The sequence below is a fragment of the Tamandua tetradactyla genome, chromosome 3, assembly GCF_023851605.1.
Source record: "Tamandua tetradactyla isolate mTamTet1 chromosome 3, mTamTet1.pri, whole genome shotgun sequence".
NCBI classification, from domain to species: domain Eukaryota; kingdom Metazoa; phylum Chordata; class Mammalia; order Pilosa; family Myrmecophagidae; genus Tamandua; species Tamandua tetradactyla.
Window position 1 is genome coordinate 139,486,454 of NC_135329.1, and position 13,999 is coordinate 139,500,452.

The following is a 13,999-nucleotide window of genomic DNA, read 5'->3' on the forward strand; positions in this document are numbered from 1 at the left end:
GACAGCATAGAGCCCTTTTTTTTTTTCAAGACACAGTATTTAAAAGAACAAAGTATAAAGATTATATCTAAACTATTATTGTGATTGGGAGTTTCTGTAGAGGGAATCTAGTCAAGTAGTATTTCTATACATATTTCCACTATAAAACCAAAAACAAAGAGTTGCAAAAAAAAAAAAAAAATCTTGTGAGATATCTCAATATTAAAAGTTTGTGAATCCAGCCCTAAATTAAGAATCATTCAGTTAGCACTTTTGTAATTCAGGTGTTAAGGTTCTACCACACTCAGGCCCCATGTAAGGCTCCAAGAGCATAACGGTGATTTCTCATCTCCTGAGGTTGTTAAACCTCATACATGTCAATTCCTATAAACTTATGGTGCTCACCTTAAGTGGAAGAGTGTGGATCCCATAAGGAATATGCACCAGAAGGAAGAACCCAAAAAATGATGTCATAATGGAACCCTGTCATTGTGTTGTATCGCTGGTGAGCAAATTACACTCAGAAATCATTCTTTTTTGTGGCTGCTCAGGGTAGTATCTAAGAACTGAGAATTCAGTCCTAACCTTGAGGGAGGCAGCAGCAGATGCCACATGGGTGGTACCGTCCTTTGCAGACCCCAAGAGCTATAGCCAGCCCCTAAGTAACTGGACGGGCTCTGAATATATGCTTACTCAGTTATATTTCTAGGTTTCTCAAAGTCCAAGAGGATTTCAATAAGGTCAAAATTCAGTGCTCAAAGGGATTTTTCTAACAGGCGGAGTTTTCAAACATCACTTTTGCCCATAAAAACTTCATATGTTGCAATACCAAAAAAGCTGGGAAATCCTTAATTAGCAAATTATTTTTTAAATAAGATAAGTTTCAGCACATTCAATAGTAAATCAGATGGAAACCATTAAAAAAAGATCGCATGGATTTATAAATTGATATGACAAGATATCCAACATACATTACTAAATTAACAAGGCAGAATATAAGAATTATATATGTTTTAGGTGAATAAACCATTTATGTAAAGAAATTTAAAAATTTTAAAGTATACATTAACATGTAAAAGGATAAATATCAAGAGGCTAATTATTTTTCTCTGGGTAGCGGGATTATGGATTATTTTATTCTTTTTCCTTTTAATTTATTTAGATCTTCTAAATTTCTCAATGACTATATATACATCCATATATACATCACATGAAGACAAAAAAATGGTAAACAATTTTAAAAGACTTTTATGCATTCCTTATTGCTAAAAGTATTTGACTAACAACGACTTCTTGCTCTATTGTCAGAAGAATAAAAATGACTATTGTACAATGAATAGCTTTCCTTTTTCTTTGTCCCCTTACAGTATCAATTTTTTAAAAATAAACTCTTCCTTTCTTAAGCATGTTTGCCAGCAGAAAAGTTTTATATATGAAAAGGTCAATATCCCATATTATCTTTCTATCCCATACCATCAAAAACATTGGATTTAGCACAGAAGACTCAGACTCTATCCTGGGCTTATGAAATAGCTCTGTGACTACAGGAAAGCCACTCAACATACAGAATTTTTCACTGTCATCTGTCAGCAATATATACAGGGTAAAAGGAAGAAATAAGTTAGGCAAGTGATGTGACAGTGCTTTTAAAATTGCGAAACACTCCACAAATGCCAGTTCCTATTAGCATCATCATCTTTAGAATCCACTCCAAAGAAAATATTTTAGGCATTTCTGTCACAATATTTAATGACAAGTTTATGAGAAAACACTGTTAAGAGACTATTTATGTGAGAAGTTAGTGAGAAGACAGGTAAATGTAACAACCCTAAAGAAACATTAGCTTCTTAGTGCATTCAAGATGGAACGGGATGGAACATGGCCGCCGATTCAAATGGGTAAGAACACAGAGCTGGGTGTTAAACAAACCTGGGTTCAAGACCTGTGTCTGCTGCTTATGAGCTGAAGAGTGTTGGACAAGTTACTTAACAGCTCTAAACCTTAATCTCCTTGACCATGAAATGTCAATAACAGTACTGATGCTGTGGTGGTTTTACAATGATTAAACAAGACAAAGCATATAAAGTGCTTCTCGCGGTGCCTGCATATCTTTCTAAAGGACACACTGACAATAAAGCCGAGAGGCGCAGCAATTACTGTGATTCTCGGAAGAAAGAAAACAACCGAAAGGGAACATTAACAAAATTAAGCACAATGCCAAATGTTTTTTCAAATTAAAGGAGTGCACTGCTAACAGTTTGGTGCCTTAATAATAATGTATGCCATTCTACTAAAAATCAGACACAGGGCGGGCAACAACGGCTCAGTGGCAGAGTTCTCACCTGCCATACTAGAGACCTGGGTTTGTTTCCTGGTGCCTGCTCATGTCAAAAAAAAAAAAGCAGACACAGAGCTGTTAATTTAAGATTGATAAGCTCCTTACCAAAGACCACTACCTGGTATGGCCCCTAGATTCCTCCTAACCGTTACTCTTCTCAAAATTTGGATGTTGAAAAAGATAAACACTGATTATTACAGGAACAAATAAATCAAAGATAACACACAGACAAAGGGGCTCTCACCTTCCTTTAACTGCCCATAGCTCTTCTTTTTATCTGTCTTACTGCATTTATCACTTTCTATCTTGTATTAGAGTCATGTGTGCAGGGTTTCATCTCTCTGCCTACACAGTCAGCTCTTTCAGTACAGAAACCCTGTCTTGTTCATCTTTGGATTTTCAACAAAGCCTTGCACAAAGAAAGGAGTAAATAAGTACTCTGTTTGGGGGGGAGGGGAGAACATGTACCAAAAAGCACTGCCACAATTGAACATCATGCCTATACTATTTAAGGTTAATTGTTTTTTTTCTTTTGTGGGGGAGGGGGGTGGGTGAATCAAGCCCCCCAGCCATTTGGCTAATAAGAATTATGCAATTAACCCTATTTTACAGGCTGGAGAACAATTTAAGAATTCCTATTCTTTTAACCAAGAAGGAATTAGAATTCAGGCACACTAATTCTAAAACAGTGATCAACACTGTTCCTAACAGGGAGAGTAGAGTCATTTATTTAGCTTTCATTTACGAAACCTCTACTTTACCCATAGCTAAGTTTACTTTTAAAAAGAGGTACTAAAATAATAAGTCAAATAAGGCAATAGGTTTTATGCAGAAGGATTCTTGCTAAAATAAATATCCTATTCTAGAGACCATTTTGCTCTACCAGGAAAGCCATTGTATTCATATGGGATCTTCAGCTGGCCCATCAAGGTATAATGATACCACTATATAACAACCAAATAAATTCACGGAGTGCAAGTGGATGGTATACGCCATACCAGAGCAACTATATATGACACCTTTCATAGCTGCAACCCATACCCATAGGGCTGTACAGTCAAAGTACGGTCAACATCAAATACGAAGGAGTTAATGCTTCAACTGTTAAGTGTATTATTTTTCCAAATCATTGAACCTGGTTCTAAGAAACACAATGTTTTATGTATTAATACATAACTGCTTTATTTTGGGAAAAACACATCAATGGCAAAATATTTGTACAATGCCCAACTCACACCAGAAACTGTACTACTGTGTCTCGACAGTTCATATAAATTATGAGGCTATCCACTAGGTATTTGTCTCCTTAGACATCTTAGGAGGATTTCCTTCCCTTATATCTGACTGTGTGGTACTCATTTTTTGATAGCACAGATGATATTTCCACTTACACAACGAACAAGAGAACATTTTGCAGAAAAGTCCATAAAAGAAAAAAAAGAAAAATCTACATTTGAACCATCTCCAGCACTTAACACTGTCTTAAGGCCTAATTTTTCTTTTCTCCAACCTAGCATACAAGTCAGTTTTCAAGGCAATTAAAACACTAATATAGTTTTAAAGAAGAAATTAGCCTTTTGCTTCTCAATCTTTTTGTCTATGATCAGTCGGAGAAACCGACTGCTTGTAGCCACAGTATTTTTGTCATTTTGAAAAGTAAAATATTTCCCAGTTTTCTATGAACAGAGTGAAGGTGAGGTTTACTTGGCATCTGGAGGTAGAAAAAAAAAGTTATATATCAAGAGGAAAAATCTGAGTAACCTTTCCAAGAGGTACAGCGGGCAGGACCCAAACAGCATTACTTAAGGGCTGATGTAAGGCTGACCTGAACTGATGTCTCTTACCCACCAGCCTGTGGAGCACAACACACATGAATGCCATGCCCAGAGGGCACCAGCGGATTGACAAGAAAGGCAAGCATATGTTCCCCAATACCTGACAGCCACACATTGCCGAGGCCAGTGATGTGCAAAGATAGAGCGGGCGTGTACACACACCCACACCCCACACCCACACCCACCGGAATCTTTAAATGGAAATGGGAACAGGAGAGAAGGGCACAAAGGAGAGGCACAGATTTTAAAAACCTGAAAAATCAGTGACCAAGAAGCAACCTTCCTACTCCCCATCACAAGGGCTGGTTTAGGAGACAGTTTCTTTGGACACAGAAATGGAGTAAATTGGGAAAGAGGTGAGGATAAATTTCATGACAAGGACCACCACCAGCAAGATTTTAATACTCAAAGTGCTACTGCTCTGAAGGTTCTAAGAGAAAGGCGTTGGGCCTATGAAAGGATGTCGGTGTGAGAGAAGGGGGCAGGAGACTGCCATCTGTTCATGAGAGAGCACCCAGACGGTGATTCTATGAACACATTCACTCATGCTTTGAACAGTGTAGTGGTTTGGAGTTTTAAACCCCAGAAAAACATCTTGTTAAACACAATCCATTCCTGTGGATGTGAACCCATTGTAAGTAGGATTGTTTTTGCTGAAGTTACTTTGTTACTGAGCAAGTGGGCTCATTGCCCGATATACATGGAAGCCAACATTCTGACATCAGGATTTCTGGAAAAGAAAGAGTTTTATTGTATTGCATGGAAGGCAAGAAGACAGGAGATAAAAGATAAAACTTGAATCTGTCTTCCGGAGCTGAGAAGGCTTATGTCATTTATACAATTTGGAAGGGTTTGGTGTAGGGGAGTGTAGGAGGGGGTAAGATGATGCAGGGCAGAAGGCAGGCTTATGCAGGGCATGTGCAGTCGCAAATACACTTGTTCACAATACATAACGTGTTAAAAAATGGTGGCCCTGACATTACATGGTGAGTGCTTTTTAGTAACTTTAGGCCAAGTTATCCTTTTGCACATGCTCCAGTTTCCAGATCTAGTTGAAACTGTTCTTGACTAGTTTTTACAGGGGAATAAAAATACAGGAAGGCTTTCAGTGAAGCCAATCATTATTAATAAACATGAGTAGGGAGACCTCAAGCAAGTAAGGGAGGAGTTAGGAAATGGGCTTGCTAGCAGCCCATTTCAACTTCAGTAAAGGTGTGGCCTAATATAATCAGGATGGGTCCTAATTCTACTACCGGAACCCTTTATAAATGGAATGAAATTCAGACAATAGAAAGCCACAGGAAGCAAGAAGCTGAAGGTCTATGTAACCTTAAAGAAAAGGGAGATAACAGGAGAGATCACCATATGAACTGCCATGTGACAAGGGAGCCCAGGACAAACGACAACCAGCAGCCAGTCCTAGAATGCAGTCTTCAGGAAGAAAGCATTGCCCTGATGATGCCCTGACTTGGACTTTTTCTTAGCATCAAAGCCATGAGCTAATAAAATTCCCATTGTTTAAGCCAACCTACTGCATGGTATTTGCCTGAGCAGCCTAGGGAACCAAAACAGTGTTTCTAAAACTGGGGCTCATCAGTGGGCTTGGAGAATCCTCAGTGAATGGGATTTTTTTTTTGGTGGGGGGGGTACGTGGTCCGGGAATCGAACCCAGGTCTCCCACATGGAAGGTAAGCATTCTACTATGGAACCACCCATGCACCCTAAATGTTTCATGTCCGTTTCAATTATCATCACACACATGTACACACCCCCCCACACACACACTTACAGTGGGGCATCAGGATAATGTTCACTTCAGGGACCATGTCGACTGACCCCATTTAAAATGCACCATCATTAATCTCAAGTGAACCCCTAGTGCAGCACGTTAATCCCATCACATTTACTAGTAAACTGACTCTCGTTCTCTCTTAGACAATAATTTTTCCTCTGTTTTCAAACTTCTACTACCTTCTCTACCTTCCTCACACTTACATGATGATATTTCTTATTTTACTGAGAAAACAGACACAACAGAAGAGAGCTTTCACATGGCTGCCCCCGGATCTACCCATCTCCTTGCGTCTCCACCTGCCTCCTCTGCCTGCCCTTCCATTTTTCAGGCTCTGCTAACGTAGTCTCATTTCCTACCACTATGACCACACTGGCAACCTGGATGCTTTTATAACTTGCTTATAACACACTTCCAACTCAGAATCCTTGCCACTGCTGGTCTCTCTGCCTGGAATTATTTTCCTCCAAACAGCCTCATGGTTCAATTTCTCACTTCCTTCAGGTCTGCTCAAATATCACCTTATTTGGAGAGGCTTCCTGTGAACAGAATTCTGGCCCCCTGGTGTGCACACCTTGAGTGCAGGCAGGATGTGCGAGTATGATGGTATGACATCCCAATGAATAGGTTATAGCATATGGGAAAGTTAACGCTCAATAAGTACAGAATTTCTGTTTGGGCTGATGGAAAGGTTTTGATAATGGATGACGGTAGTGGTAGAGCAACACTGTAAATGAAATTAATACCACTGAACTGTATATTTGAAAGTGGTAAAAATGGGAAATTTTAGGTTGTATGTATGTTCCTTAAAAAAAAAAATGTACACTATAGTAGTGAACCCTAATGTAAACTATGGGTGACAGTTAATACTATACTTATTATAATAATGTTTCATCAATTTTAACAAAAATACTATACTAATGCAAAATGTTAATAATAGGGAAAACTATGGGGGAGGCAAGTAGATGGGACCTCTATATTTTCTGCATGAATTTTTTACAAACCTACAACTTATCTAAGGTAAAGAAGTGGGGGAGATGAAGGGATTTTGCAGATGTAAATAAGGTCTCAAATCAGTTGATCTGAGTTAATCCAAAGGGAAATTATCCTAGGCGGGCCTGACTTAATCAGGTAAAAGTACTTAGAAAAAGGACTGGGCCCTTTCCATGAGAGAAGGACATTCTCCTGCTGCCCTTGAAAAGCACATTGTCAATATGTGAACTGCTTATGGAGAGGGGTGGTCTCTAGGAGATGAATGCTGCCAACAACCTAAATGAGCTTGGAAGGGGACTCTTTGCTCCATATGAAAATGCAGTTTAGCCAATACTTTAATTGTAGACTTGTGGGAATCTTAGCAGATAACCTGGCTAAACTGTGCCCAGATGGAAGACTACATAAGATTTTCAAAAACTGTCTGTCATAAATGGAAACTGTTTTAGTCACCAAGTTTGTGGTAACTTGTAACACAGCAACAGAAAAGTAATAAACCTTCCTTAATATAGAATAACACCCCTCAAACCCTCTATCCGCTTGACCCAGCTTTTACTTTAGAGAACTTGATATATCATATACATAACTTGAATATCCAAATGGTTCATCTTCCCACCTCTAGAATGTACTCTCCTTGAAGGCAAGAAATTAGTCTTTCCTTTCTTCCACTGCTGCATCACAGCACCCATCTAGAACAGTGCCATACATATAGTAGATGCACAATAAATATATCTGTTGTTTACATTAATGTTAGCATAGTAGTCACAAAAATGAAAATCACAAAAACTTTCAAGGCCATTTCTCAAACTGAAGTACAAGGATTCCTCTAGGGGAATCCAACAACATATTCTGGGATTTATGAGTTCACAAATTTGGGGGGAAAAAAAACTGGTTTAAGCAAATACCTTGTAAACATTTAGAAAAAAAGCATAATGAAAACTAGGGATCAACATGTGTTCAATGAAAATAAGCCATGCTAAAATTCATTTCCATTTTCTTTAAGTGTTTCTAGGTAGACAGATTCAGGAAAATGCCACTGATGTAGTATGTCTTAATTTTGGCAACACATTTAACAGTGCCCTTAATAATATTCTTTTGAATAAGTTAAATGTCCACTGAAGTACAGTATAAACAATTTGATTTGTTTCTGATTGAGCAACTATACCAAAGAATGCTAGTCTATTATTGAAAGGCACTCAGAAAGTGGTTTCTAATAGATGCCAGAGGGGCCTGTCCTTAAACTGTTCAGCATGTTAATCAAGGCTCTGGATAAAGACATAAATATGGACAAGTTCATCAGACTGGCCAGTGATATAAATTCAAAGATTGTAACCATCATGACACACTGACAATAATGACTAAAATGTATGGTCAGCAGTAATGTTTCAAAACCAACAGGTTAATTATTATCGTGATAAATGTAAGTCACTACATCATACACAGAGTATTATTAAAACATGAGTTGTATTTCAGAATTAGAGAAACCTACCTCCATAGCCCTTCAAATGGAAAAATCAAAATCTACTACTGTAGACCTGTTCAAATCACAGCCGGGGTCCTGTATTTAAATAGCGCAGTGCTAAACTGGAAAATAATTCCATGAAAAGAGTTCTAGGGCCAAACAGGCTTTAAATAAATCAAATTAAAGAAAAACTTTTCCTTTAGAACTTCTTAGAACCTTTAATATGCTAATGTTCATTGTGATTTGTGAAAGGTGTGTGTGTGTGTGTGTGTGTGTGTGTGTGTGTGTGTGTGCAGGACATGTGTAGGGTGTGTATATGTGTACAGATGGACAGATGATGGTCTGCATTGTTTCTTAACTTATTTGAACATGGAACCCTTCCTTCATGGGACAGCTTGTGATCTAGGCCACGAACTTTGGAAAACAATGACCTAGAGCACTGAAGAAAAAGTAGAGAAAAAAAGAGCAGATGCAGAGTGAATGTTAATAAAGGAGAGAAAGCTGGATTGGGAAGACTGATATGGAAACCGTACTATGAAAAGAAAGGTCAAAGGTTATTGAAATATTTTGTCTAGAAAAAGAGAACAAGACTTGCAAATATACAAATGGTTGTCAGGAAAACAAGAGAATGTATTTGGTCTATATTCCAGTATCCAGAACAAAATATTATCTGGAAATAAAGCTCAGGGATAAACATTTTAACAAATTCCCCAGGGAACTTTTTCCCAATAAACTGATACCTGCTCTAAAGGGCAGAATTAGAGCCCCTATAGAATCGGAAGGCATTTCAATCGTCAGGAGGTGGATGAACTATCTCCCGAAAGTAGTATAAAGGGTGATCCTGGAAAACAAGGAGCTGCAGTTTGCGCACAGTGGCTGGGTAAACATCCAATATAAACACTAAAGAAAAGATTCCAGCATGTGTGAAGGAGGAGGGATTATTGGAATCTCAAGGTCACTTTTAACACTGCATTCTTAGCAGGCAGTACCATAACCTCTTGCTGAGCCTGCATTTCAATGACAAACAGAGGGTCCTAGCACAGAGTAGGTCCCCCAGAAATATCGGTTGAATGAATGACTAAACGAATGAGCGAAAAAAAAAAAAAAAAAAAAAAATGAAAGAAGTATCTGGTTCCAAAGTTAAACAAAAGGGAGTGGGTTATTTCATTTTTTGGAAATTGTCAAGTACACTACTGATGAAGATTAAGATTCTGACAGACTATCATACTCACAGGGCTGCAAACTAAATTTGAAGTAGACGTATGCTTTTTATAATCACAGCTCTGAAAATGTCCATTAGCCACATGCTTTGTTTTTTAATTGTCCGAAGGAAAACATACATATAGCATGTTAAAACACCTTCAAAAATGTGACTATCCTGACTGACCTTGTAAATTAAACTGTTTACAATTAACTGAAGCAATTTTCTTCTGTTTTGAGATAGCAAATTCTGAACAAAGAAGATGCAAAAAGATGAACCTTTAAATTAAAAAATCCATGAAATAGAAAGAGCTCTCATTCATAAGATACAAAGACTATACTGGCAGGCACCATATTTATATCCATTTCCTAGAAGACTGAGGGTTCTTTCAAAATATATCTGTCATGTCTCCACAGTGGCTGATCAAACCTGCCACTGAAAAATGTTCTGAACAGGCAACTTGTAGTACAAGTAAGGTTTATTTCTGTCAGAGACTGACTGCTGAAGTGTGAAAGAAATGCATTAAAAACCTCTTACTGTGATCTTACACAGTGTAAAAAAAAAAAAAAGGCAAGGGGAAAAAAAAACTTAATGAGGGGCATACTGAGCCTGCAGGTACACTCATATGGTGCTTTTCTTATTCTTCTTTAGTAAGCAATTAGAAGAGAGTAGTTAGTCCTGACACGATAGCAGACACTGGTTGTTTCGGAGGAATCAAATGAGTTAACAATTTTAGTTTATATGAATATTATGAAAAATCAACGAAGGAGATCAGAATACTGTACTATAGGGAAAACGGTGCAAAATAAACAATATTATTTACCTTAGTCTTAAAACGAGGTTCACAGCACAAGAAGCTTCTCTATAGTCTTCACTAGCATTGGGATGGCCCTTTAAAAACAGAAGAGCAAACAGTGTTAAAAATCTTACCAGGAAATGAATGAATAGATCCACAGTACCCCCAGATTCAGACAGCCCTTTCTTTCTGGAAATCTCCAAACTGGATCTTTACATGTACAATATTTATTTGACTTCACAACAGCTCTGTGTGATGGTTGGAGTGATGCCTATTCCCAGCATGATTGTGGGTATAAATGTTTCATACAGAAAACCTCAGTTACAGGATGAGAACTATGAATAGCTGGTACAAACTGTAGTAAATCCAAAGAAAAAGGATCAGTGGCTTCAGGTAGCTCCTTGTTCCATGAGCCACGGACTGTTAACCTGCTGGTCCTTGGTGAGGCATGCAAGTTGCAAACCTTAAACCTTAAGTTGCAGAGGAAGATGGAACCAAATAGATTAGGCTACCATTTATCTTTCCAATTTTTCTCACAGAGAGCTGATTTCCTTGAATATAACTCATCAACCATGAATATCTTTACTACATAATCCCTCCTTGTCCCCACCCCAACCCCAGAGAGAAGTTGACCTTTTTCTTGTTGAAGTAGGAAAAACAAGAGATTTCAGATCAAGACTCTAGGATATGCCACCATAAAGAAGTCTTTCTCCAAACCCAATTTCCCATTTATTAAATGGGGATAACACCTGCCTCAAAAGATTGCTAGGAGAACAAAATAACATACGTGAAAGTACATCGTAAACCAAAAGATGTTAAATACTAGTTAACCTAATTCATTTTCCTGTTTCCTTTACTTCCCTTGCCTTCTGACCAATTGTCAACCAATCTCTACAGTTAATCTCAAGTTATTTTAGGAAGTTGTCTGATACAGTGGAAAAGCTTAACCTAAATCCTGCTTCTGCCTCTAAGAAGTTGCACACAACCTGGGCAAGTCACTTGGCTTCTCTAAGTCTCTGCTTCTTCATCTATAAATTATCTTATAGTCAAGGACTACATTTTAGATATCAGACTTCCTGAAACCATGAAAATCCATTATTCTTACCATCTCCACAGTATACAGTGGATTCACAAAACACAATCAGGTGAAATGGAAATGAATTTAAATGGAATATGCAGGTTTTCAAAAAAAAAGTGGTAGTCCTAAGAATGGTGATGCTTTATAACATAAGCACCTTGAGACAAAAACAGCTTGCTTATTAATCATTCAGCAAATCAGAACTGGGAACGTGCACTCTGGCTCTGCTCACATTCCTTCCCGTGGGTTGCTGAGCATCTTTCACCACCACCCAATGGATCTTCTGCCATACAGCTTTCACTATGAAGGCATTTCACAGTCACTAGACTTTTTTATTATTAATAGATAGGGACTATTATTTTTATAAGTTAAGTTGGAAAGATAAATCAGTCCATAAAACTCAGTGATAAAAGGATTATGAAAACAGGTTTTAATAATCCAACCAGGGGGAAAGACACCCACACACAGAGAAAAGAAAAGTATCAATTAACCACATGTTTTACAGCTGGAATATAATAAAATGGTAAGTCATTTTCTTTCCTTTTCTAGTTTTACACAGCACCAACAATTTCAGAAGCAGTGTAGTAATCAATTCTCGCTTTTGAACCTATAATTTGAAGGTCTGAGGTCCTGAAAATCAGTCAATACTTCTCTTTCTCCATACTTCTTTAAGCAGAGAGCTTACAAGCCCCTGATATAGAAGCACCACCTCAAAATTGTCTATCTTTCTAAAATGTTTTTTCTAAAGATCTGTAAGCAAATCTTCTCAAAAATGACTGGCAGAGAAACATACCTGAGAATCCTGCACAGAAAGGGACTGTATTTGTTCGGGTATACTGCTGGCATTCACTGCAATCTGTTAAGAAAGCCACCGTGTTACAGCATTTAAGGAAACTGAAGTGAAGCATTAAGGTTAGCATTTAAGGTGTGTTAAATGAAAGACTATGGGTACCCACCCAAACTATGACTTGGAATTTCATGGAGCGGGGTGGGGAGGGGAGTATCTATCTTTACAAGCTGTGCTGGTAATAATTGTGCATTTAAAGATTCACTGAACAAAAGTGAAAAAGCAGGCGGTGCAATGGAGGCTCAGTGGCAGGATTCTTGCCTGCCATGCTGGAGGTCTGAGTTCCTTTCCCGGTACCTGCCCTTGCAAAAAAAAAAGATGAAAAAGCATGGACTTTTTGATATTTTAAACTTGATAAGAGAGAGGTTTCCTAGGGCAATTATTTCTTGTTGCATAATTTGCTTTAAAGTTAAGGGAGCACAAATAAAAGGATATTAGGATTAATAAAAACTATCCCTTTTAGTCATTGCTTTGAACAAATATTCAGTTTTAAAAATATGTAAAAGTTGTTGGATTTTTAAGAACATTTCAGAAAAGTGGTAGAGTGATAGGTTATATTTTTCTGTCAAAGCTGGAAATAAAGCCCTCATGCGACATCTGAAATATTTTCACCCCAAGCCTACTTAGGTAAACTCTGCCCTGGAGCAAAACTTTGAAAGACACAGTCTTCAAAGAGAAACAACAATGAAAAAGAATGAAGAGGAGTTTCTATTTCTAAACTTACTATCAATTAAAAAATAATCAGAACTCATCAGATATTCTTTCCGGCAAGAGTTTTCTAAAATTTAACAGCATAAAATTCTTATCTCTGGTTTCTCAAAAGTGACTATGATAGTACCGAAGTTAACTGAGAGAAGTGTACAAATGTCTGCAACTTACTTTGAAATGAATCAAAAAATTAAGATGGACTGATGAATGGACAGACAGACAGGCATGTGAAAAAGCAAGTAAAGTAACGGTAGAATCTAGGTGTCAGTACATGGGTGCTCACTTTAAAATTCATTCAACATTGCTGTATGTTTGAAATTTTTCTTAAGATAATGCTGGGGGAAAACGGCTACATTTGAAAGAACAAACAACCTATATTAACTGACCGGCCTGATATCCTGGGCTTACACCAAATGACTCTTGTAAAGAATCTTTCAGGCTGATTTCACAGTCTTAATTCAGGTCTAATACCATGTTGTATAAGATACAACCAAAGGCCATATCAGCAGCGACTACATATCCTACTTTCACTCAAAGAACTATTATAATCTGAAAAAGACTGCAGCATTTTCTTAGAGGCAGCCAACTTTTCCCACGTAGCTCCCCTGGACAGGTCCTATCTCCTGCCCTGCTCCTTTACTCCTGGGCAATCATCAGTTACCTGGACAGGTGGCTGGAATCCCGGACACACCCTGCAACCTCAGTAAGACCATGCAACCCTGTATCTAATGAAGGCACCAGCCTTCAGTGCTCACTGGTGCTCATGCCAGACGAGCAAGTCCTCAGAAAATGCGCAGAGATGCACAGAGTGAAGGAGAGGGAGGTTCCCTTATAATACATCTTCGTTGACAACCAACCTCAGTGTTCAAAATCTCACCATGATGGAGCCATCCTAACAAAGCAGGACATGGCCTGTGGAGTATATTCTTTACAATTCCACATATAAAATACAATTTCACATATAAAACAAACA

At 38.0% G+C, this 13,999-nt stretch overlaps 1 protein-coding gene across 5 annotated transcripts in view; it reads right to left on the minus strand.

Annotated features, from left to right (window-relative positions):
* STK39 (serine/threonine kinase 39) overlaps positions 1 to 13,999 on the minus strand; it is a 332,438-nt gene that overhangs the window by 119,211 nt on the left and 199,228 nt on the right. For all 5 annotated transcript variants that reach the window (XR_013172832.1, XM_077154062.1, XM_077154065.1 and 2 more), the window contains exons 13-14: positions 12,265 to 12,327; positions 10,421 to 10,488 (exon numbers count right to left, since the gene is read on the minus strand). Coding sequence is in view for 4 of the 5 variants with exons in the window: in XM_077154062.1 (XP_077010177.1) it covers positions 10,421 to 10,488; positions 12,265 to 12,327 (131 nt within the window). In the remaining variant the exon portion in view is untranslated. The remainder of the gene's footprint in view (positions 1 to 10,420; positions 10,489 to 12,264; positions 12,328 to 13,999) is intronic.